Source organism: Xyrauchen texanus, chromosome 49 (assembly GCF_025860055.1).
Source record: "Xyrauchen texanus isolate HMW12.3.18 chromosome 49, RBS_HiC_50CHRs, whole genome shotgun sequence".
In the NCBI taxonomy this organism is placed as follows: Eukaryota; Metazoa; Chordata; class Actinopteri; order Cypriniformes; family Catostomidae; genus Xyrauchen; species Xyrauchen texanus.
Window position 1 is genome coordinate 20396912 of NC_068324.1, and position 27127 is coordinate 20424038.

At 43.5% G+C, this 27127-nt stretch overlaps 1 protein-coding gene across 1 annotated transcript in view; it reads left to right on the plus strand.

Annotated features, from left to right (window-relative positions):
* Positions 1 to 27127, plus strand: part of LOC127640162 (N-acetyl-beta-glucosaminyl-glycoprotein 4-beta-N-acetylgalactosaminyltransferase 1-like) — a 251321-nt gene that overhangs the window by 190998 nt on the left and 33196 nt on the right. The window contains exon 8 of the mRNA XM_052122584.1: positions 19887 to 19965. Within this exon, the coding sequence (XP_051978544.1) occupies positions 19887 to 19965 (79 nt within the window). The remainder of the gene's footprint in view (positions 1 to 19886; positions 19966 to 27127) is intronic.

Below are 27127 nucleotides of genomic sequence, written 5' to 3' on the forward strand. Positions count from 1 at the left end.
TATAGTTTGCCTACTGCATATTTAGTTTTCGGACATTTCAACTAATTTCCAGTATTACTTATTGCTTACTACTGAATGTGGCAGGGAATTACATGCAGGGCTGGTCTACCAATGAAAGTGGATAAAGTCAAATTTGTAGGGATTGTTAAGACTTTTAGTATTGCTGTTAATCATGATTACCATGATCATAAATCAATGACGCGATTGAGTTTGAGAAAGTGAGAAATAGAAATGGAATGAAAGTTATTTATAGAAGGTTCAGCACTTTGCTTTTTAAGCTGGAAAGTCCATTGTGCTGTAAGAGCCATGAGTCTTCCCACCCTTACTAACCATTGATCAAATAGGGCATCTTATCTATAGCTCCATCAAGCCAATACAAGAAAAGACAGACTTCTCAGCTTGCATCGTTTAAGAGCTCACTCACTTGATTGAATAGATTTGAGCAGAGTACCTACTTTCATTTCAAAGAACTCCAACCTGCATGAGATCAAGAAAGCGTTGAACCATCTTGCAGTGCTAAGGTGGGGGGGTTCTGTTTACTCACCATATGTTCACTCCACAACTGCTAGTTTTACACTGTGGGGAAACGTAAATTTGCATAATGTTTTCCAAGTGGCATTCAAGCATGAATCCATTCCATTTTTAGAAGCAATAGTCTTTTGTTTTTTAAATGTCCTTGCCATACTCTGCTGAAAAGACCAGCTTAGACCTGGTCTGTAGGTGTCTGAAAGTTCCTCCTGAGATGTTCTCTTGAGAGTCAATAGGACACAGGGAGATGGGCTACTTTCCTTGTCTGGCTATGTATCTAAACATTATCGTGATGGCTCAAAAACCAAGTGTTTCCCATAGAGAAGAACTCGTTTCATCCCTGTTTAGTGTGCATTCTAGTCTTAGAGGTCTGATCTCTCAAAGTATTTTGGTGGGCAACTTACCATCAGATAACGCAAGATGAATTTGAGACCTGAATGATGATGAAGTCTCTGATGGGCTTTCTATAAGATAAGTCCTGTTTATGTGATTGAATAATGATATGATTGGATGACAAATGGTGTGTGGGAAGACCAGGTGGCCATAATGCCTGTGGAAAGGAAGAGCACCAGAGTGAAGGATTTAGAGATGGTTTTCACTGGATCTGACTCACGCTCTAGACAACGCAACAGAACCACTTCTGGCCTTTAACAGCAGAGGAAAAGAGAGGGAGAGGGTGGCATTATTTCTTAGCATTTTTAGTGAGGCATCTGGGATTTTCTCAAAAGTGCTGTCATTATTCCTGGAAGCTCCTGGAAGTAAATTTTTCTACACTGTGCATTGCTTTTGACTTCATTATGTGCTATTGATTGCATTAACTAAATTATAAATCTAATTTTACTGTTTCCATGACCTAATTCTTTGCATTTATTTGTTAAAATGTATTTACGCTTTTCTGTGGTGCTACTTATTGCGCGTTACGCAAGTAGTCGACGCGGGTACTGGTTCCATAGAAACCAAGAAGTAATCACATTCACCTATGCATTTTTTTTCGTCTGTATTACATCATTTAAATTTGAAAATACAGTACCCTTCAGTGCCACTTTGTGGACATTTCAGAAACTTGAGTTCACACGTGCCCATACATTCAACAACACTTCCAGCTTTGGCCACTGGGGGCAGTGGTTTGAATTGAGCTGAAGAACTTTAGACCTACTGTAGCCAAATTCACAGAGAGATCAGTATGATTATTAGTGGTGCTTGCTACGTCAACCATCACTATTATTGCTCATACTCCTATACATTTTTTGGCCATGTAACTTGTAAAGGTACTTTAAATGTTGTGGCTTGTTGAGGAAATCGACTGGTGCATGATAAAATGGGCTGAAAAATCCCATTGATTCCGGAGAGATCAGAGCCATTTCCAGATGTCAGAATATAACAGAAAATTGGGGGGTTGGCTTTTTTGACTTGGACCATTAAGAAACCATCCAGCACTCTAGGAGTTTTGAGTTTTGCACATAAGACTAAACATTTCTTTTGGAAATTTACAAATCTAATTTATTGAGGCTATAAAATTAAATATTAAATTAAATTTCCATTTGTTAGCAACTCTTCCACTCCTAAGATACCATTTATCAGTTACCTATACAGTATACTGGGGAATATTATTGCCTGAGAAATATGACCTGATTTATTTATTTTTTTAACACCTGATCGTCACCAAAAGATTTATATTTTTCTGACCTGTACTGAAACTAAAGCCATGGTCTCATAATCTTTAAGGTAATTGCACATCTTTTAGATTATATAGTATTGGAAGTCATTAATTAGCATGTACTCCTTTGTAGGATTAAAAACTTTTGTTCTAAACTGTGAAGTTTTTCAAATAATGTGGTTGAGACCCAAGAAATTTAACATTTCATGCTAATATAGTATGCTACAAATAAACTGAGCTGAACTGTGTGAATCTTAATGCTGTGCAAGACTTTGTGGAGTTCATTAATGCAATGAAGTCAAAGTCAAGAATGTCAACCTGGCAGCACAGACTTATGTTGAAAAGTCTGTGAGTTAGTAATGGGACTTTTCCACTGCACGGTACAACTCAACTCGACTCTGCTCGCTTTTTGGGGGTTTTCCACTGTGGATAGTACCTGGTACCTAATACTTTTTTTAGTACCACCTAGGTCGTGGTTCCAAGCAAGCCGTGCCGATAGTAAATGTGACGTAAAAATCCTGCAGATCACAGATTGGTCAGGGACAATCGTCACTACCAGCTTCACTGGATTTCCGACACATGTCATCAACCCGCCAGTTTTAAAGTTAGCAACAGCGATAACAGTATCATTTGTTCACGCGACTTTCAAATTGTGAAAAAAGAAATGGTTGTGTGCAAAACCACGCCGTGGTCAATAAACGAGGTACAGACGGTCCACTCGTTAGCGATGAGCGAAACGAAAAAGTCTCTCAGGAAGTATCTCAGCTGTTAGCCACACACGGCTACCACCGGACCTACCAAAAGTGTAGGGAAAAGTAAAAAAAAAACACTTAAAGTGACTACAGAACCATCAAGGAAAATTGGAAGTGGTTCGCTAAATGGACGCTATCTAGACCAGCGAGCAATTGGAGGGAGTGCCCTGGACTCGGCCACGATGGAGGATGGTACATTTAGTTATGTTAACTCTATACTCTGCTTGAAAGCTTCACTTTATTTAGTTGACCAGCTACTGGAAGCTTGCGTCTAAAACAACCAGGCCAATTTAACACGTAAAATCACCATACAACAACTGCTTTATGCAGCACAATGAGCTAGTAGCTAACAGCTAGTGGTTGTGTTATTTCTTTGGTCAGTTTGTGTCATGTTTAAGATGATGTCACGGCAGTAGAGGTGGTGCAACTATGGCGTTGAGATGGCACTAAACTGCAGTGGAAATGCGAGCTCAGAAATGTAAAGCGAGTAGAGTTGAGGCGAGTCAAACCGTAACATGCAGTGGAAAAGTGCCATTAGTGAGTTAGTCCACAACTGTCAGCTTTAGACTTCTTTTCCTTACATGAACTTGGTAGCATACATACATTTTTATCCTTTAGGCCTGTTAGTTAAGAATTAGCTCCCTTCTACAGAGAACAATTCACAATCCAAAACCTTTGCCAATTCCAGTAGAAAAAAAAAACTAAAAATATTTGTAAACGTCTAGGTTACGTATGTAACCTCAGTTCCCCGATGGAGGGAACGAGACGTTGTGTCAGAGAACGACACTAGGGGTCTCTCTTGAGTGTCGATATTCACCTCTGTACTATGAAAAAAGGCCAATGAGAGTTGGCAGCCAGTATTTGCATGTCCCGCCCCCGGACATACGGGTATTTAAGCGGCGCAAATACGGGAGTTCATTCAGGATTTTTCTGAGGAGCCGGAAATGGTCCGGCCACAACAGGGGCTCGGCTCAGCAACGTGGCAAGGGGGACACAACGTCTCGTTCCCTCCATCGGGGAACTGAGGTTACATACGTAACCTAGACGTTCCCCTTCTGTCGCTCTCTTACGTTGTGTCAGAGAACGACACTAGGGGTCCACTTAAAAGCGCCATGCGCTGAGCCGTGTACGTGATCCGCTGATACAGGAGCGAGCAGGTATTCCTACGTGCAGAACGACCAACTGTATCAGGCCGCGACGCACTCTTCCCCAATGCCCCATTTAAGCCATCAGGATTCCTTATCGTTACCCGGAGGGGGAACAAGGTGATGGCCGCCAACATGGGAACGGGCCAGCCTGGCTGGGCCTCTTTCTCTCTATGTTTCTCGCGATAGAGCAACTACGGCCGGGGCCCTTACACGCATTGAGGGAAGGGGGTCTTAGCCCTTGGTAGGGCGGGGAAGACCCTGCGGAGGCCACACCTACCCGGAGTGGAGGCAAATTTGAGTGGCACATACATCGCATGGCCTATACCTAGGCCTTATGCGGAACAGTAGTGCGGTGGTAGCACCAGCCTCAGAGAGGGGGGAGCACACAGCACGGCACCTGAGGTAGCTGTGACTGCCTAAGGGAAACACGGCGTCAACTCACGTGAGGGGACAGAACCGTGGTTTTACACACAGGGGAGTCCAAGCAGGAGGCCTTACCTGTGGGGCCCCTATACCAGTACAGGGTAGCTAGCGGTACCCGCAGTGGTTTGGGTCGGCGAGTCCCTCCGCGAGAACTGCGACCCGCAAGGGCTAGGGGAGGAGCCAACCAGTGTCCCAAGCCTGGGATCTCCTGGGAAGAAGGCGCACTGTTTCCCCTGGTTAGGGGAAGGGCGCTGGGTGCAAGCGATCCACCCGGTCAGATCGTCGGCGTGCCACCGAGTTCTCACGGGCTCGGTACCTGAGAGAACACGGGATCGAAACTGACTCAACTTCGGAGATTGTAGAATCTCGCAAAAGTGTTAGGTGTTGCCCAGCCCGCAGCTCTACAAATGTCTGCTAGGGCAGTGCCCCTAGCCAGTGCCCATGAGGACGCAACACTCCTGGTGGAGTGGGCTCAGACCCGCAAAGGGGGGGGCACAGCCTGGGTGTGATAAGCCAGGGAAATGGCATCGAAAACCCAGTGGGCGAGGCTCTGCTTGGAGACAGCGTTCCCTTTCTGCTGTCCCCCAAAGCAGACGAAGAGCTGCTCAGAGCGTCTGGTGCTCTGTGTGCGGTCCAGGTAAATATGTAAGGCACGTACCGGACACAGCAGTGAGAGGGCTGGGTCTGCCTCCTCCTGGGGCAGCGCTTGCAGGTTCACCACCTGATCCCTGAAGGGTGTGGTAGGAACCTTGGGCACGTAGCCCGGTCGCGGTCTTAGGATCACGAAAGTGTCTGCCGGACCGAACTCCAGGCAGGCGTCGCTAACAGAGAACGCATGCAGGTCCCCGACCCTCTTGATGGAGGTGAGCGCGATCAGCAGGGCAGTCTTGAGAGAGAGGGCCCTGAGTCCAACTGAGTCAAGCGGCTCGAAGGGGGGTCTCCGGAATCCCATCAGGACGACCGAGAGATCCCAGGAGGGAAATAGGTTAGGCCGGGAGGGAATCATCCTCCGAGCACCTTTTAGGAACCTGACGATTAAGTCGTGCTTGCCAAGAGACTTGCCGTCTACCGTGTCATGGTGGGCCGCGATAGCAGCAACATACACCTTGAGGGTGGAGGGGGACAGCCTCCTCTCCAGCCTCTCCTGAAGAAACACGAGCACTGACCTAACTGCGCACTTCTGCGGGTCTTCGGCTCGGGAAGAACACCAGTTCGCGAACAGACGCCACTTCAGGGCGTAAAGATGCCTGGTCAAAGGGGCTCTGGCTTGGTTAATAGTGTCTATGACGGCTAAAGGTAGGCCGGCTAGACCCTCCAGCGTCCGGTCCAGGGACCAGACGTGGAGTTTCCAGAGGTCTGGGCGCGGGTGTCAGAGCTGTGCCCCGTCCCTGAGAAAGAAGGTCCTTCCTCAGGGGAATTCGCCAGGAGGGGCTGTCATAAGGAGCGTGAGATCCGAAAACCACGTCCGGTTGGGCCAGTAGGGGGCCACCAGAGTGACTTGCTCCTTGTCCTCCCTGACCTTGCATAGCACCTGTGCAAGAAGGCTCACTGGGGAAAAGCGTGCTTGCGCAGCCCCACGGGCCAGCTGTGTGCCAGAGCATCTGTCCCCAGGGGAGCCTCTGTGAGGGCATACCAGAGCGGACAGTGGCAGGTTTCCTGGGAGGCAAACAGGTCTACCTGGGCCTTGCCGAACCTGTCCCAAATCAGCTGGACCGATTGGGGGTGGAGCCTCCACTCTCCGCCAGGCAAGGTTTGTCTTGACAGCGCGTCCGCTATCACATTGAGGTTGCCGGGGATGTGAGTGGCGCGCAGCTGACTCCAGTCGCTGCTGACTCCAAAGGAGGAGACGACGGGCGAGCTGTGACATGTGGGGAGCGTACTCGCCTTGGCGGTTTATGTAAGCCACCACCGTGGTGCTGTCTGTCCTGACCAGGACATGTTTGCCGCGAATCATCGGAAGAAATTTCTTCAGGGCAAGACGAACGGCCAGCAGCTCTAGGCAGTTGATGTGCCAGCGCAGCGGCCTTGGTTCCACCGGCCTGCGACTGCTGCGCCCGTTGCACACGGCGCCCAACCCAATTTGGAGGCGTCGGTTGTAACCAGAACGCGACGGGACACCTGCTGCAAGGGTACCCCTGCCCGAAAAAAGCAGAGGTCTGTCCAGGGTTTGAAGGTTTGGAGGCAGGCAGTGGTAATTTCCACGCCGTGCGTGCCGTGGCGCCATGCTCGTCTCGGGACTCGAGTCTGGAGCCAATGCTGAAGTGGTCTCATATGCATCAACCCTAGTGGCGCGACCGCCGCGGAGGATGCCATATGCCCCAGGAGCTGTTGGAAACGTTTCAACGGGACCACGGTGCCTGGCTTGAAGGAAGCGAGGCATTCCAGCACTGACTGAGCACGCTCGTTGGAGAGACGTGCTGTCATTGAGACTGAGTCTAACTCCAAACCGAGAAAAGAGATGCTCTGGACTGGGGTGAGCTTGTTCTTCTCCCAGTTGACCTGAAGCCCCAAGCGGCGGAGGTGCTCGAGCACCTGGTCTCTGTGTGCGCATAGTAATTCCTGCGAGGAGGCCAAAATGAGCCAATCGTCGAGGTAATTGAGTATGCGTATGCCCGCTCCTCGTAGCGGGGCAAGAGCCGCCTCTGCGACCTTCGTGAAGACGCGAGGGGACAGAGACAGGCCGAAGGGGAGGACCTTGTACTGATACGCCTGGCCGTCGAATGCGAACCGTAGAAAGGGTCGGTGTCGAGGGCAAATTGAGACGTGAAAGTACGCGTCCTTCAGGTCTACCGCTGCGAACCAATCTAGATGCCGAACGCCAGATAGGATTTGTTTCTGGGTGAGCATTTTGAACGGGAGTTTGGACAGGGTCCGATTGAAAACTTGCAGGTCCAAGATTGGTCGTATGCCACCGCCTTTCTTGGGTACAATGAAGTAAGGGCTGTAGAAACCCTTCTTCGTTTCAGTTGGAGGGACAGGCTCTATCGCGTCCTTGATTAGAAGGGAGGCGATTTCCTCGCGCAGGGGGAGGGCATGTTCGCCGTGCACTGCGGAGGAACGAACGCCCAGGAAGGGGGGGCGGAGACCTGGCAAACTGAATTGCGTAACCGAGTCGAATGGTCCGGTGCAGCCAGCGTGACGAGCTGGGCAGAGAAAGCCATGCCTCTGCGCTCTGTGCTAGGGGCACCAAGGGGACAAGTATTTTGGACGTACTCGGCGGGCTTCGCGAGCGGTGCGGAACAGGTAACGCAGCGCCGGGAGGCTCTGTGGCATTCCGAGGCTCTGGTGCTGAGAATAAGCTCAAAGCACTTACCTTGTTCACGCGCACCGGCAGGGGCGGGTTCAGTGACAGAGGAGGAGGTCTGATGTCGGCGTCCTCTGGACTCGTCTGAACCGGCCGGCCGGGAACAGTCGTGGGGCTGAGGGCGGAGCACCGCATCCTGGGCGCCGGGACTGTTGAGGCCTGAAACAAAAGTGCCGTGAGAACGGCATTTGCGAGCCATGTGACCCAGAGGTAAAGGAAATAGCTCTTTTATTGAGAATTTGGGTACCGCAGCCCCGCCAGGGGTGCGGCAAATGAAAAAACACAAGATTCTCCTCCCGGCCCTCCACCGGGGACGGAGCGGTCTCACCATCTCCGGAGCTAACTTCTCGTCCTCTGGGTCCGCTGTCTCAGGGACGTTTGGGAGCCTTCCGGGTCCTCGGCGGGTCCGTGAGGCAGGGGCGTACTCTTCCTGCGGTTTGCTCGACGCTGGGGCTGAGAGCTGGGCCCAGGTTGGGGCGGAGCAGATGGTCTTCTGGCCGCAGGAGGACGCCCTCGGCGAGCAGATGGGGCCTGGGCCGTGGCGGCAGGCTTGCGGCGCGGCATGATGTGAGAAATGGCCTCCGTCTGCTTCTTCACCAGGGAGAACTGCTGGGCAAAGTCCTCCACGGTGTCGCCGAAGAGGCCGAACTGGGAGACAGGGGCGTTGACGAAGCGAGTCTTGTCGGCTTCACGCATCTCAACCAAGTCCAGCCATTGCTGACGTTCCTGGACCACCAGAGTGGCCATCGCCTGCCCGAGTGCCCGCTCTGTGACCTTCGTCGCTCTCAGGGCGAGGTCGGTCGCTGAGCGCAGTTCCTGCAGCGTGTCGGGATCAGGGCCACCCCGTGCATGTTGCGGAGTGCCTTGGCTTGATGGACCTGCAGGAGAGCCATGGCATGCAGGGCGGAAGCGGCGCGTCCGGTAGCGCTGTAGGCCTTCGCGGTGAGCGAGGATGTTGCTCTACAGGACCGGGAAGGGAGTACAGGGCGGCCCCGCCAGGTGGTAGTGCTTCCGGAGCATAGATGGATCGCAACAGCTCTATCCACCTGGGGATCTCCGTGTACCGCGGGCGCTCCGCCGTCGAGGGTGGCGAGGGCGGATGAGCAGGTGGCACGACGAGTGGAGAGGGGTGCTCTCCACGAAGACGCCAGCTCATCATGCACCTCCGGGAAGAAAGGTACTGGGGGCGAGGCTGTGAGCGGCTCACGCTCAAAAACCAATCGCCTAGCCGTGATGGCTGCGGGGAGGATGGAGGGTTCCAATCCAGGCCCACGCTATTGGCTGCCCGGAAAGCATATCGGACATCTGCGCGTCGGCCTCCTGCTGGGCGTACAAGCCCGAAGTCGGCAGCCCAGAGGAGCCCTCAGCGTCAGAGCCCACGCCCTCCGATGTCGCGGCGAACTCACTGCTTCCATCGCCTGAGGGTAGGCAGACTGGCTGTGAGGCGAGTCGCCGCCACCTCGAGCGAGGACGGGAGTCAACGAGCGTGCCGGGGTGCGGGTGGTCCGAGGGGGCGTACCTGGCGGAGCTGCACCCGCTGCCATCCCCAAATCGCCTCCATCGCCAGCCGCATCGTCCTCAATCCCGTGGGAAGAAGGAGCGACACGGGGGGCGGCTGGACGATTGTAAGCAAGCCGCGACCGCAACGTTGTCATGGTCATGTTCTCGCAGTGAGAACATGAACCATCCACAAACGCAGCCTCGGTGTGATCACTGCCCAGACACACGAGACAATGCCTGTGGCCGTCGGAAGCGGAGAGTACTCTACCGCATCCAGGAACAACACAGGGGCGGAAGGGCATCTTTAAAAAGACGCCTCCTTAAAAGGACGTTCACGCCGCTGTGTTTTTGCTCTTTTAGAGAAATTACTCTTTTAGAAGGAAATAACTCTTTTATGAAAGAAAGACTCGTGAGAGATCTTTCTTATTTCTGCAACTGTCGATGCGCTCAGGGGCAGGAAGTGCACAGCCGTGCAACCAGGAGAAAGCCGCTGTTGTGCGCCGCAGAATCCAACAGCATATAGCAGAGGATAGCAGGAACTCGGTGTGTAGTCACGCAGCAAACTGCAAACACGACCATCGGCTCCGAAGAAATTTTCCTGAATGAACTCCCGTATTTGCGCCGCTTAAATACCCGTATGTCCGGGGGCGGGACATGCAAATACTGGCTGCCAACTCTCATTGGCCTTTTTTCATAGTACAGAGGTGAATATCGGCGCTCAAGAGAGACCCCTAGTGTCGTTCTCTGACACAACGTAAGAGAGCGACAGAAGGGGAACTAGTGATTACAGCAGTGGTAATGATGCATGAAAGAGCAGCAATGTTTTAATTTTCAAAAAATAGGCTGTAAGGGATAAAATAAAATAAAAAACAGCCAGGTAAATATATCATAATGTCTTAGGCCAGAAACAATTAAAATATGTAAATGTAAAGTCTTCTACCTATGCGTGCTTAATTTAACCCGAAATGTGCCAGAGCGCAATAATGCAGCACATGTACATGTTGTGTTCTTAGCTTTGCTGCAAACAGAGTGTTACTCAAAAAGTAATCCATTACAAATTACAAATAAAAATCATAATCAGATTACTTTACTGATTACTTTTCTTTTAAGTTGCTTTCTAAAACACTTTTCACAGAAAGTTGTTTGCTCATCGAATTCAAAATAATGTTTAGTTTTCCTCCCTGTTCATTATCACATGCAAGTTTTACACATGTTTCTCCTTTACAATAACTTATTAGGGGGTGTACACCCTTCAGCTGTCACAGAAACGCAAACAGACGTACTGTACATATGAACATAATTCATAAATTCAACATAAATAATAGTTCTTAAAAGTGATTAACTCTATTGAAAGTCAGTAACTGTAATCTGATTTCTTTCGCACTCACTAAAATAGAGCCCATTCTAAATGTTGGGACTAATTTTATGGTGTTTTTCTGTAATTTTTGGAGCTTCGTCATACCCAGTTTTCATTAGAGCGCTAATTCTAAGTGCTAATTTTCGACCAGCACTAAGTGCAAGTGGGCATGGGTCGGAGTGTTTGCGCTATCTGTTGGTGAAATGCGCGCAAACTGTGGGTGTATAGCATGTTAATGAAATCATCTTGGTTACTGTTGTAAACTCCATTCCCTGATGGAGGGAACAAGACATTGTGTCGATGTAGTGACACTAGAGGTCACACTTGGGAGCCCCAGACAACTCTGATATTTCAGAAAAGGCCAATGAGAATTGGCGAGTGGAATTTACATGCCACTCCCCAGGACATTCTGTCCAGGAGCCCGAGTCTGCATGCCCATTGCAAATGGCACGCCAGCCTAACTTTGAGGCATCTGTCGTGATGACAACACGCCTGGACACTTGTTCTAAGGGAAACCCTGCCTGCAGAAATGCAAGGTCCATCCAAGTGCTGAACGTGTGGCAACAGATCGCTGTGAATGGGCTCACAATGCGTACTGAGGCGCCATGCCCATCTTGGGACTCGAGTCTTAAGCCAGTGCTGAAGTGGTCTCATATGTAGGAGTGGAGGTGGCATAGTGGGCTAAAGCACTAAACTGTTAAGTAGAAGGTTGTCGGTTCGATCTCCACAGCCACCACCATTGTGTCCTTGAGCAAGGCACTTAACTCCAGGTTGCTCCGGGGGGGACTGTCCCCGTAATATGGGCTCTGTAAGTCGTTTTGGATAAAAGCGTCTGCCAAATGCATAAATGTAAATGTAAATATGCATCAACCCGAGCACTGTAACCACTTCCGAGGACGCCATATGCCCCTGGAGCCTCTGAAATTGTTCAATTTGAATCGCTGTTCTTCCCCTGAATGACTTCAGATAGTTCAGCACCGACCGAGCGCTCTCGTCATAGTGACCGAGTCCAACTCCATCCCGAGAAAAGAGATGCCCTGCACCAGTGAGAGCTTGCTTTTCCCACTTGACCTGAAGTCCCAATCAGCTGAGGTGTCCGAGCACCAGGTCCCTGTGCGCACACAATAGATCTTGAGAGTGAGCTAGAATCAGCCAGTCGTCGAGATAATTTAGGATGCATTCGCCCACTTCCCTTTGAGGACCCCCACTAGGGCTGTCTCTGCTGTCATAGCCGAGTCGGATTGTCCTGCCCAGCCAGTGCGATGGGTTGGAGAGCGATAACAACGCCTCCAAACTCCGAGCAAGGGGCACCAAGGGGACAATCACGTTTGATGTATCTGTGGATGGGGCCCCGCGGCAGGGTGGAGCAGGTGCTAGAGCACTTACCTTGCTCCGCATACCCACCATAGGACCGGTCAGCGACGGGGAGGAGGCCGAGTGTTCCCTTGGCCTGTCACAACCGTGTGTGTGTGTGCCACAGCTGGGTTCGCGAAGGAGGGGAAACCGCGTCCATTGCGCCCCAGCCATGAATGTTCGATGTACACTGGTCTTGACAGTGATGGCCGTAAACACTATGTGTGTGACCCAGAGAGTGAGGAAAGCGCTCTTTTTTTTAAAGTTTGTTAGTGTTTCAATAAATGTATAAATGTTTTCAAAAAAAGTCAGTGACGTCAAACACTTTTGGTTCTCGCATGTCTTGTCACTGAACGGGATGTACCAAGTTTGAATATGCAGAGGCATATAAGGGTGAACTGTTCCTTTAAATGCTTCATTATATAGTTTGTAATTGCTTATGTTTGATGTTGAAGCAGCCTTGGTGTGGAACCAGATAATAATTTTATTGTTTGTTTCTGTGTTAAAATGTGTTGTGGGTGGGGGTGTGACATGTGACAGATCTTGTTGGCACAGGCTGTGACGGTAATGGGGTTGTTAGATTCTTTCTCACATTCATCTTTGTGACTGGGCTCAACTCCGCTCACTTACAGAGAGACTGAGTCAGAGCTTGCAATTAGTCACACAATTAGGAGCTTGTCGTCTCTCTCGCTCTCTCTCTCTCTCTCTCTCTCTCTCAGTCTGACTGTAGCTCTATTCATTATCTCTCGGACACACACACACCTCTGGAGACAGTCCTACACACTTGCTTTCTAACCTTTGCCTCAGAGGAAACTCCAAACATTTCACCTATGTCATGCTTCAGTAACAGTGTTTGCTCTAGTTGTAGTTTAAAATAGCAATGGGCTGTTTTATGATATCGAATATTAAGGTACACCTGATATTAATGAACCAATAACTGATTAAATAGACTGATTAAAGTTTTAATATCAGTCAAACTGATTATCATACTACCTGTACTGTAAAGTTTGATGTCCATACCAATTTTTATTACGGATTTCTTTCTTATATTGATACAATGATTATCGTTAAACTACAAAAAATAAGAAACAATGCATTATGAATATATTAATACTGTATTAATGATTATAACAATAATGGTATTATTGTTGACAAAGTCAGTTATGACAAAGTGGGAAATCTTTCCAAACGGAGACTTTTTAATGATTTTGTCATTTATCAGTTCACCTTAAACTTAGGAATTGATAACTGTTCTACAGGCCGATTAAAGTGTATCTGTGAAAAAATATTGGTCAAACAGATTATCGGTTTATTAGTCCTGTAAAGTTTGATGTCCCTACCAATTTTTCCATTTATTGGTAAACTAGTTATTAAGGAACCGATAACTGATTAAACAGGCCAATTAAAGTGTAAATATCAGTGAAAAAATATCAGTTAATCAATCAGTTTTATCAGTAATGTATAATCTCCCTACCAATTTGTATAAATATTTTTTCAGCTTATTGACGCAGTATTTATCAGACTTCAACAATAAAAACAATGCATTAACAATATATTAATAATAATAATAATAATAACAGTAGCAATATTATTGTTGAGAAAGTCTGTTATGGCAAAGTGTAAAATGTTTTCAAACAGAGGCTTTTTGCCATTTATCGGTTCACCTGATATTAAGGAACTGATTACTGATTAAATAGACCAATTCAAGTGTGAATGTCAGTGAACAAATATCAGTTAAACGGATTATCAGTCTATCAGTTCTGTAAAGATTGATGTCCCTACCAATTTAGAATTCGTTTTTTTTCCGCTTACTGAGAAAATGAGGGATTTTTGCCATTTATCGTATACCAGATATTAAGGAACCAATAACTGATTAAACAGGCCAATTAAAGTGTGAATATCAGTGAACAAATATCAGTTAAACCGATTATCAGTCTATCAGTAATTTAAAGTTTGATGTCTCTAACAATTTGAAATGTGAAATCCAAATTGATTTTCTATTTCTGAAGAAAGTTGTGTAATAAAGACCAATCATAATTTACTATCCAAATATAATGCTGACACCATCACCAGGCAGCCAGCAGTTAGATTTTGAATGCTTTCTTACCATGGAAAAGGGGCAAATCACCTTGACGGCAATTTAATCGCTAGAGGTTGCCAAGTCGCTGGAAGTCAATGGAAGATTTGCATACTTTACTGTATAAATCCCTATTCAATCCAATTTAGATTTTTTTGACATCAAGTTCATTAATGTTAGCCTGGTATACTCTTAAAAGTTGACTAAATAAACCTGGCTTTGACCAGCTATAGCAAACAGCAAAACATTTTCATGGGTGTAATGTAAATTGGCTATTTTAAAAAAAATTAGAAGCCCTACTGTTCAATAGAAAATACGTCTTCACAGGAAAAGCCAATTCATGAGGGTCTTTAAATATCTTAAAAACGTATCAGCTGAAAAGAACTCTGTATATTAAACAGTATGTTGGTGATAAAGATGGTTGAAGAAGAAAAAGAAAAAGAAAAACGTTTTGTTCTCCATAAAGTAAAAGTTGAAGTAAGGTAATTTGTTGTTTGATCAGTTTTGATGGAAGACATTTATCCTCCAGTTATCTTCACCTCGTGCTTTCTGAGTATTGTGGACAAAAGAAGATTGGTAAATTGGAGCATTGCTGACAGAGGTTGTTGAGGCATGTAATGTTCCTGCCATAAATCCAGCAGTATCACTGTCTTTTCTCTCGTGGCACAATGAGGACACCACAACAGCCATTTTTATCAGCACCTCCTGGACAAGCACAGCCTTGCCTCGTCTATCTCGTTTGATAAAGTAAAAGCATCTGGAAAGGTGTGTCACAGCAGCTTATGCCACTGCACTAATGTGCACAGAACGGGGCTTCAGGGGCGGTGCCCCTTTCGTTCACAAATCCAAAGGTGCCCTTGATTTAGGTGGAGACCGCACACTACAGCACAAACCCCCCCCCCCCGTGTCTATTTCAAGTCCTTGGCAGATTTCTTTTCACACTCTGTCCTTTTCCTTCCGCCCCAGCCCCTGGTAAGGTCTGTGCACTTCACTGTGCCAGTATTCAAACTGTAGTGAATTGCCCCACCATCTGCTCTCTACACAGTCAGCTACCGTCTAAGGTAGAATCCTAACCAAAATGGAACTTAAAGTCGGCATGTGTCGGGAGCACAACTGTGATGTCTAGGTGTGTAAAACACTAGGTTTTGGAGCAATGATCTAAGGAGAATGAGATTTCTATTTGCTGATAGGGACGCTGCATCATTCCCCGTTTTATGAAGGTACTCTTTGTTTTGGCACCTTGCCGGCACACCTGCTGTGATTGATTGTAGTGTGGCATATAACACGGGCAGAGCGAATCAGTCGGTGTGAAGTCAAGGAAATTGCACAGTCACCGACACCCTCCTCTGACCATAATTCTCAATGTGAGGAGCCTCAGCCCACTCACACTCTTGAGAAATTCACCTGTTCCTGCTGTGAGGGGCTATTTTCTACTTTTACAGCAGTCTTTCTCTCACGTTTAGTGTTCTGTTCTCACACATTTGAGCATTTTCTTCTCGGTTTTTGTCTCTTTTGTCTCTTCTCAATTAAAAGGATAGTTCATCCATTTACATTTATGCATTTGGCAGATGCTTTTTTCCAAGGGACTTACAGAGCCCTTATTACAGGGACAATCCCCCCGGAGCAACCTGGAGTTAAGTGCCTTGCTCAAGGACACAATGGTGGTGGCTGTGGGGATCGAACCAGCAACCTTCTGATTAACAGTTATGTGCTTTAGCCCATTACGCCACCACCATTAAAACACAAGAGTAAAGCATTGATAAGACCATACAAAAAGTGTCTTTAGAGGGAAAAATATTTATTTCCAAAATTTATTTCCAAATTATTGAACGTAAGGCTAACATTGGCCTACAGTCCACAACAATCCATTTAGCAATTTAATTTGTCAGTCTGTCTGAGATTAATTTATTATAAAGGCTTGGCTTAAGACATGTCAATGTACATCTACATCAGATGGACGTTTTTGTAGCGTCTCACTTTTTTGCATCATGGACACAGCATTTTTAATAATAAGCATATTCCTTATTGCATTATTATTATTTGTTGTTAATTCTTTTTATAATTGTATAGTTATATATTTTATATAATTATTTTTATATAATTAATCACACTGAATTAACACTTTCAATCAGCAGTCCTAATAAATAGTGAAATGTATTATTAATAGTAATTGAATTAACATTAATAGCATGTGTGAACACAGGTGTGCATTTATCAACTATTGTACAATGGCTTTGAATCCAATCAGAATTTAGAGTTGGAACTATCAGTTTTATAAATCTAGTTTTTTCATAAATAAATGGCTTCGGAGGCTATTTTCAGTCATGACAGTGCAGCTACTATCTACTTGAATGGGGAAATGCCAAAATCTCATAAACGGTTTTCCAAGCTTATATTTAAATGGCATATTTCAAATCAACAGTAAAATCAAACTAACTGTAATCATAAATTGTGCTTCTTTACCTCAGATTATTTTGCTAATGTGCATACGCATTCTCGAGTTGACTGACAGATGATGTCTGTATCTAAAAGGTGATTAGGTCTTTTACCTGCTAGATGGAACTTCCTTTCTACATCTGTTGACCATTTGGCATGATCTCCTTGGTTGTGCGTTCCCATTTTTCCCATTCCTTTTATTACAAGTGTCCCATCTCTGCTAGATTTTCTCTGGTAATAATTTGCAATGTTACTACCAGTGCCACATTTGGAGATGTAATAAGGTGTGAAATCTTGGAGGGGTGTAATTGTAGTGAGCTGAGAGCAGATGTGACCCATTTGAGATGTGATTTTGATTAGATGAATGCCACAACAGGGCACAGGAGATTCACAGCGAATGGTTCATTCATAGAAAAAAAAAAGTAACAAGTATGTCCAACTCTTAAGGAAAGAATTCATATGAGAATTATGATATGCTATGAAATTATACAATATTATACAATTTAATCTGACATAATGATACAATATGGTAGGCTACCCTATGTTACAGTATGTGACAATACAGAATGTTATGAGATATGAAGTTATACCATCCATCCATCCATCCATCCATCGTCAACCGCTTATCCTGTGTACAGGGTCGCGGATGAAGTTATACAAACAATAATATATATATATACTAGGGTTGCAAAATTCTGGGAATTTTCAAAGTTGGAAACTTTCCATGTGAATTAACAGAAATATATGGGAATTAATGGGAATAAACTGGAAATTTGCAAAATTGCAGGTTAGCCTATAACAGGGAACTTAAATGTAGTTGAACATTTCACCTCAGATAATGTAGAAGGAAAGGCTGTGTACATTTGCAAATACTGTGCAAAGACCTATGTTAAGAATGCAACAAAGATGCAGCAGCATATACGTAGCCAAGTGCCAAATCTTTCCAATTAAAATTCCCCAGCTTAACTTCCCATGGAAAGTTTCTGGAAATGTTCACCCCTTTGCATCCCTAATATATACAGGGTTGTGGAGTAATGAAATACATTTAACAGGAATACATATTTAAAATACAAAATATAAGTAACTGTATTCCACTACAGTACATTAAATAATTGGTATTTAGAAATACGGTTACATTCATAAAGTATTTAGATTAATGAACAGATTACTTTGCATTTTATTGTAATTTGTTTCATTTAATATTTAGTGCTTTCAGATGGAAAACATTTATACATATAAACGATGCGATCCAAATTGCATTTTAACAGCTGTGAAACACTTTCTTATGATGTGTTACATTCATACGAGCAGACAGAGAAGTAAGTTTAAAGTAAGTTTGTAGAAGAAGAAATAGAAATAAGCCTTGTGTAAATTGTCAGCATTACGCTAAGCTAAAATGCTATTTCTAGCCATTTTACATGCACATGTTACCAGTAATTTTTTTTTCTAGTAAGAATTTTGATATTAGGGCAAAAATCATAAAACATTTTTTTTTTTTTCCCCTATAAAATACTTTGTGTGTGTGTGTATATATGTATATGTGGCTCTGCCCTTCATGCCTCCCATGGTTCCGACCTTCGAGCCTCCCATGGCTCTGCCTTGCGGGTCTCCCACAGCTCTGCTCACAGCTCTCTGGAAGTGGAAGAGGAGAAGAAGGGCTCCTACTCCCTACTGCCTGTGTCCACGACCATTGATTTAATTCCCTTATCACTGCCAATGCTCATGACCGCGGAGGTCATTCCCTCATCACTGCCAGCACTCTCGGCCATGGAGGCTGTTTTCCAGTCGCTGCCAGCACCCCTGACCAAGGTGACTCCAGTCTTCCTTGACTCCACCATCAGTGTCTTCCACAACTCCTCCTCCAACGGTCACATCCACTCATTTTACATTTACATTATGCATTTGGCAGACGCGTTTATCCAAAGCGACTTACAGTGCACTTATTACAGGGACAATCCCCCCGGAGCAACCTGGAGTTAAGTGCCTTGCTCAAGGGCCCAACAGTGGCATCTTGGTGGTGCTGGGGCTTGAACCCCCGACCTTCTGGTCAGTAACCCTGAGCCTCAACCACTGAGCCACCACTGCCCACCACTCTCCCTGAGACTCCTCCTCCAGCGGTCACATCCACTCTCCCAGAGACGACTCCTCCAGCGGTCACATCCACTCTCCCAGAGACGACTCCTCCAGCGGTCACGTCCACTCTCCCAGAGACATCTGCTCCTCCTGTGGTTCCTCTTCCACCAGCTCCGCCCGCTTCTCCTGAGACTCCTCCAAGGACTCCTCCCACTCCATTTGCGACTCCAATCCCTGCTCTCCACCTACGGCTGCTCCTCCTGAGCCTCAATTCCCTGATTCCCCTCCAGTTCCACCCACTCCACTCCAATTGACTTGGAAGTCAATTCACTTCTCCTCCTGTGGCTCTGCCCGCTCCACCTTCAGCTCTGCCTCTGGAGACTCAACTGCCTGTACCAACTGTGGCTCCACCTCTTGACACGATCCTGGACCTGTGGACGCCTCCCAGGCCTCCTGACACAATCCCTGCCCTGTGGCCGCCTCCCAGGCCTCCTGACCCAGTCCCTGCCCTGTGGCTGCCTCCCAGGCCTCTTGATCGTCCGCCAACTCCTCCTTGGCCTCTTAATCATCCTCCGGATCCTTAATTGTCTGCTTATCCCTGCCTGCCTTCCCATCCATCTTTGGGTGCCATGAGTCATCCTTGTGTTTTCCCTTTAATCATGGACTTAATTTCCCAGGATACACCTTTGTTGATTACCCTCACCTGCCCTCCAACTTCCACAGCTGTTCCCTGTTCATCATCGTTCTGTGTATTTATACCCTCTGGTTTCCTTCCCTCATTGTCGGTTCTTGTTAGTTTGTCTGATTGTTTGTTTGTTAACATGTTAATTTAAATGTTTCATTCATATTCACCAGCAAACTGCTGTGACATTTGATTTTCATCTTTATGGCTGCTTCTTCTTCTGAGATATCTCAAGACACTTATTTCATTAATATCTTTAAGGGAGAAGGGACATTTTTGCATACTTTTCCATAAAAAAAAATAGCTTACAGCACCTTTAAGGTATATTATATGGAGCAAAATTTGAAAACTGTGTTTTACAAAATTAAGAGAGATGTTGTGATATTCGATCTGATACATTATATGAAATAATATGAAAAGATGTGTGACAGTATGATATGATGTTACGATGCATGAAATGATATGATATGATACAATATTACAATTAATGCAATACAAAATATGTTAAGATAATGAAGACAAAATAATGGAAATGCAAAACTTACTAATTAAATCCATTTATAATTCAGAATGTTCACTCTTTTTTTTCCCTTTAGTCTCATGACCTCCAGACGATACTACTTTGAGATTCTTCACAAACAAGATGAAAAAGGCTCTGATCATGTTGAAATCGGGGTGAGTCTGAAATAATTTATAAAACTTCAGAAACTAAAGCTTGTGGATCTTAGACTTCATTTTAGACCACAGAACGCTTTTGAAATCACATTCTATGTATTCCCTTTACAATCCTTGTTCCCCTGCACAAGTCCTTTACAATCCATTATCAGCACTGGGTACAAAAGACATACACTTAAGTTTAAATGTTATTATACCAGGTCTTTCAGTCCATGAGTTATTCTGAGAACTGATAATAGATGGTAAAGAAAAAGAAATAAAGGTTTTGATCATATCTTTTCTCACTTGCAGAGCTTTGATAGCACTCCATTCCGTTAGCCTGAGACACACCTGAATAGCACTGAAAGCCCCTACTGTATTTGTGTTTGTAAAGATTATGAGACTTCTTAATGTGTCCTCAGTCTGACTAGCATTAAATCCTGGTCTCTTCATGAGCCTGTTCATCTGTCTGTCTGTAGGTCTTTCTGTCAGTTTTGATAAGATGTTTTAAACCCAACACCTCCACATGACTGACATCATGGAAAAACATTTAGTCTCTCATTAGACTCTCAACCTACAGGGTTACCAACAGCATTTTAATATAAGGAATAATATATATTAATAGAAAAGGAAGATTGCTCTTACCAGAATGCTGAAGTGCTTTGTTTTCTTTATCCACTCCTGTTTCTTATTTCATTCTTCAAGTATATTTATAATAAGAATTAAACACTTGGCTGGATCCCAATCAACATACCCCAAAGTATGAACTGCATGAGCTGTTAATGGTTAAGTATGTACTTAAAGGTGTAATGTAACACCTAAGATGTAAGATGTTTTGCATTGTGACATTACTTTCAAGACAAAAGCTTTGGAAGATGATATTAAATGATATATGATATGAAATATTATACGATATCATGATGCGATACAATGCACTTCAGTATATTAGGTTATAGTATGAAATTATCTGGTATGTTATGAGATATGATGTAAAAATTTAAGAGTACAATATGTTATGACACATGATGATAGATGCTATGTCCAATATATTCTATTATACAAAACTTTATGTTACAATAAATTACGAAAAGGATAATCCACAGTCAGGTGTGTGTTAAACAATTTTAATCCACGACCTGGACGCAAAGAATCACCCAACACAAAGCTAAAAACAAATATTAATTGTCCTAAAAATAGGCTTAATTTTTTTTTTTTTTTTTGCAAAATCCAAAATGTTATGTAATGTGTTGTTTTTTTTTGGCTCTTTGTGAAATATGACCTGAACCTGTGAGATTCACCCAGCCATGTCTTGCAATTTGAGCTAATAAACACCTACAGAGCTGAAATATTCTTCTAAAAATGTGTGTTCTGCTGAAGAAAGAAAGTTCTGGGATGGCATGAGGGTGAGTAAATGGTGTAGTATTATACATGCAGAAGAATTTAAACGACATAATTTGAATCTAGGGATTTTAAACCTTTGCAATCCTGGAATTCTTCACTGTCAAAAATTAAACAGCCCAGGCATCATCATTGGTCAAAAGGCCTCCACACAGAGTTAAAGCAGATTTTTCCTTGAAAGGTTTCCAAAAGACCATCAGATTTGCATGACACGAAAACTAAGACATTTCATCTTAATCCAGGAACATTTTACACAAATTCACAGTACTTTACCGATTTAACCTTCTAAAATTTACAGAATGCATTTAAATCCACGATTTATACAAGACCTAATCTTGCTAGGTAATTCTGAACTTTTCTTTGAACTGTGGTAAGTTGTATAACTGACAAATTAATGATTATAGACTGATGTACCTCTTTAAAATGTGTGTAATGTTTTATCCATGTGGTATAACCAATGAATTAACCAGTATGATTTCTAACCAGGGACTTTCATGTTTTGTTACCTATACGTATAATATCCATGAAAAAAAATGTCATGTTTAGTATGTAAGTGTTCGCTGGTGTATGCAGAGAAAGCTGATGACAACAAATATCATGTCTCTTGTACCATTCTCAAAATATAAAAGTTCATGATTAAATATGCACTATTTTTGAGCTGGAGATTTGTAAGAATCTGAAACAAAGGACCATAAATCAACTGTCGGAAAAGACAGCCCAGTTGACCATGTGACTCTGAAAAGTCACTTTTGATTGGCGCTGGACACCTTAGGGGATGCGGCCAATTTCAGTTCAAATGTTTCCAAACAGGAAGAACACTGTGCTCAAAGTGTTGGTGTATTTATTAAATACGTTGGGTAATCCGATAGCAAATCGATGTAGACTCAAAGAAGGATTAATGGACTCCATAATGTTCATTTTCACTGTATTGATCATTTATTTCACATTCTGTCACTCTTTTCACCAACATGTCTCATGTATATACAGTATGTGTTAGATTAGATTTATGTTTAGAATAGTAATAAAGTTTGTCTGTGTTCAAAGACGACGTGACTGTGGTATATTTTGATAAATAATCTCATCCCTGTTTCTAAAAGATTCGCTTCAAAGCTGTACCTAAATACGTGTGATATTATTTTCAATAAGTTGAATTACGATTTTAATGATTGCGAATTTATTCAGACAAATAATCTAGTTATTTGTCATTTATCTAAATTATAATGGTTGTCGAACGCGACTAATTCCATTATACATTTCATTACCTAATAATTTACAGTAAGCACAGTTTAATTTAGTTCATAGCTCACATATTTCATCAACCCCTAAATATACTTACATATAATGGTGTGAGAATGAGGGCACTCTAAGTTCCCTTCTAAATGTAGCATACAAATATCTTACAATTATGAGAGAATTAAAATTTTTGGGTGAACTATTACTTTAAAGAGAATGTCAACTTATGTTGCTTGATCATCACTTAAATGTTATGTGTGCTCCAGACCTGGTGGGGCAGCATAGAGGCAGGGTTGCCAAGTGTCTGCGGTTTTCCTGCGGGTTGATTTTTTTGTTCCGCGGGTTGGATGTTTGGCAGTGACATGTTTTAATGAAGGCTCCGGCTCTGTACTGGCTTATGTCCTTGTTTAAATGGTGTGAGACCATGCAATGTACAAAAGCCTAGAACTGTGTAGAGCTGCTATTGTGATTGCAAATAGATGACATACTGTACAGAGTCCATGCAGACACAGACTCTCTCGAGCGCACTTTCCTCTCCTGCGAGTAGCTCTGGTCAGTTTGCAGATCATTTAAAAACAGTTGATTCTTTCAGATGTTTCAAAATGATTCACAGCCACGGACATCTCAACGTTACAAGAGGGAGGGCATCAAAGAGTGCGCTTGTTGACTTTGCCTATGTTTTTTGGATTGCTGTATTTCAATATGCATGCAAATGTTTGTCAACCAAATGAAAGGAGCCTTATCATTTTGATCAAACAAAAGAGTTATGAAGAGTTATCACTTATAGCCATCTGAATTCTGTAGCATCATACCTAAAAACACTGCTCAGCATCAGATGTGGCCAGATATTTTGTGCGTGATTGATATGTATGTGTGTGTGTGTGTGTGTGTGTTTGGGTGCTTTACGAGGACATTGTTTTTAGGTTACAAACTGGTAATTACAAGGGTATTATGCTATAAATGTGTATAAAAGGACATTTCTAGTGTCACATAAAAAACATACTAAACTATGTTTTTTTTTTTTAATGTAAAATTTAGAAAGTTTTTTGTGAGGGTTAGGTTTAGGGGTAGGGTTAGGGGTCAGAATCTATAGTTCATACAGTATAAAAATCATTACGTCTATGGAGAGTCCTCATAAGTATAGCCGCACTAACATTGCACATTGGCAATGAATGGACATGATAAAGAGAAAATGTGAATAACCCAAGGGCAGTGAAATTAATTAAAGTTCTTTGTTTTACATACAAATGACTATTATAGATATAGTGTCTGTGTTTAATAAACTAAGCATGTACTCTTTATCGCTTACCCAATAAAATTGCACTTCATAAAAAAACTTTTGACGTTATGATACCTTTGTGATCAATAGTGTCCTGTATTGTTATTAATAGTGAAGTTAAGCTCCATGTGCGTATCAAAAAGAAGTATCAGTAGTCATACTCATTCTCTTAAATGCCATCTTTGCATCTCTAGTATGGATTATATTTGAATGAAATGTTTGAATTACATTTTCGTTTGAAGTGCAGTATATCCAGCTGAAATCACATGACACCTACAGAAGCATTTTCCATTGATGATCAACCTCAGAGTTCATTGTTTAGAAATATATTAGATTTACATTGGCCAATTTATCACATGGAAAATGTCTCAAATTGTTATATTCTGGAATTCGTATTATGCGCTGTATTTGCACTCTAGGTCTACAACTGAAGGGAAATCATCAGAAAGTGGATTATAGAGACTTTAAAAATAGAGACATTTGCACTTTATTAGGTTTGGGAGTGGCATATATTGAGTTTTGTTATTGGGCTAGTTTCATAGGTTTCTACTGGGCTGGTTTTGTAACAGAGTCCTGGCAACCCTTCAGAGGTCATATCAATTGTTCAGAAAGACAAAATAGATAAAAACTAAAAAATCAATTAGTGCACCTTTACAGTGACATGTATTGAGATATGTTTTAGTTTGTGGCATTTTACTCTTAAAATTAAAGTGATTCATCCTCTAACTTAAAATTAAAGTGATTCATCCTCCATTGCTAAATACCTGTGTATTCACCTCCAGATGTTTGTCTGTCACTCTCTTGTTTTTCACCACCTTCCTTTCACCTGATCTTTCTTTCTAACTGCATGAACCCTCCTACCTCTTTTATTGTGTTTCATTTTCACATTATCCAAATCGCATCACTTCACCACTTGCTATTCAGACACCACAGTCAATATCAGTCACCTACTCATTCTCTTTCACAAATGAAAAATACACAACTGTATGTGTGGGGGGATGAAACAGTGTAAAACTGCGTTATGCCTGATATATTGATAGTGAGGCAAAGAAGTCTTGTTTAGGAGTTATACGATTATCGTTTTTATTCATTATTCCGAGTAGTAGATGACATACCAGGAGGCTACAACATTTGCAAAAATAGTATACAACAAAGCACACTACACACAGCAGACTTCAGTATGGAAAACTATATCTCCAATGTGCTCAACTTGACCTTTTATTTCACACACACTAAAAAAGTTAACATAAAGATGCAAAGCCATTTTCATAATTTTTGGGAAAAGTAGCACAAATAAATGATCAACATCACATTATCATCCAAAAATAACAATTATGCACCCCCCACCCACCCCACCCAGTGATGCCATCAGCAAGCATCAGACCATATCAAACACTCAGTGGGAGAGAGAAAGAGAGAGGGTGCTTGAAACTACTTGTGGTTTGATTTAGATGCAGCTGGCTGCTCCTCATTACAATAAAAGGATTGAGCAAAAACAAAAAAGCCTCCAAATGAAATTTTCTACATTTATTTCCTGGCTTTGTGCGAGATGATCTGTCTTCTCCTCAGCCTGATATCATGAAAATGATGTGACTATGGCGACATTTTTGCAAAATGATATAACGTGGCTCATTACGATTTCAAGGAAAAATATCCACTGTGTCGCGCTAAAAGAGAGTTGTTTTTTCACCTATACAGATGAGATTGGGTTAAAGCTTTGTTTAGTTTTGTATCAACAAAACCGACATCCCTAACCTACAGCGGCAGAGCTAGGGGGTCACAGGGGTGGCCGTGGCCACCATGGGCCAAAGCCTGGCCACCCCACTTGCAATTGCCGTTTTGGTCATTTTATGTCAGAAGCACAATTTAGTTTTTTCGAGGTGGAACGTCTCTGTAAAACCGCAACAAACAGGAGACTAAACGTGCGCACACAATCCGGGTTTGTATCCATGCGCCTCCGCTTTCCACGCACCTCAACCCCCCCGTCCAAGGATATGAAAATGCTGCCCGAAAAATGTCTGTGCCACCAGACTGATCGATGGCCCCTACCCGGCCACCCCTGTGTGAAACTCCTGGCTCCGCCCCTGCTACCCTAATCCTTAGAGTTTTTAAGGTCAATTCTCTATACAAAACCAACTTCCCTATCCTAAACCTTAAACCTGAACCTAACTGATAATGAAGCAACCACCATTATGTGGTGCTTCTATGTCCCTTTTAGCTCAAGTGTCGACTCATGTGAGCCTCAGAAATCGTAACCCTTGTACCTTTGCATTGCAAGTGCTCTTTTGGTTGAATTACTGCAACTTTATCAGGCATGAAAAAGCGTGTAAAAGTTGGTTATATAATGCAAATGCTAAAATTAATCGCCTTACAAGTCATGTACTATATTAAAAGTGTTAAGATGTCGTAAAATAGTATTGTGAGACAATCCCGGGTAGTAACGCAATACATGTACTCTAGATTTTACATTTACATTTACATTTATGCGTTTGGCAGACGCTTTTATCCAAAGCGACTTACAGTGCACTTATTACAGGGACAATCCCCCCAGAGCAACCTGGAGTTAAGTGCCTTGCTCAAGGACACAATGGTGGTGGCTGTGGGGATCGAACCAGCGACCAGAGATATGGCTCACATGCGAGGCTGTAGTGTGTATGCATCCCAACACCCATAGATGGAAAAGATGTGGAAAATATAAAAGTGTGGCTACATTTCACCAGGCTTGATGCCAACAGCACTTGATGCCACCAGATTTTATAATCAGTTTACAAAAATCAAGCACTTGTAGTTAGATTCAATTCCATTTAAATCCTGACTTAACTGAGTAACTTGTGTTTGTGGTACAAAGCACAAGAATACTATACATTTTGTTGTGTTGTGCAATTATATGGCCATCATTAGACATTTTTGCAATAATCTTCAACCTCATAACTAGGGCTGGGTATAATGCAAAAAAATTTCGATACTGATATTGTGACTTCGATACCGGTTCCTAAACGGTACTTTTTTCGATACTAATTTTATGAAATCTGTTTTAACAAGATTACAAACATTGCCTTTTCAATTTGTTGACTTTTATTTACAGCCTCAAAGACTCCTGAGCCTTCTGGTCTCCTCATGCCAGGGTCGGCAGGGGCAGAGGCTATAACATTAATGTGTAGAGGGAAAAAAAACGGTTTGTTTGATGGTTTGTTTGCTAAATGTTTACCTACCTGTCGGAGTCCCAGTCATAGCGCTGCTGCATTCATCGGTAGTTTTGGAGGAGGACTCGTG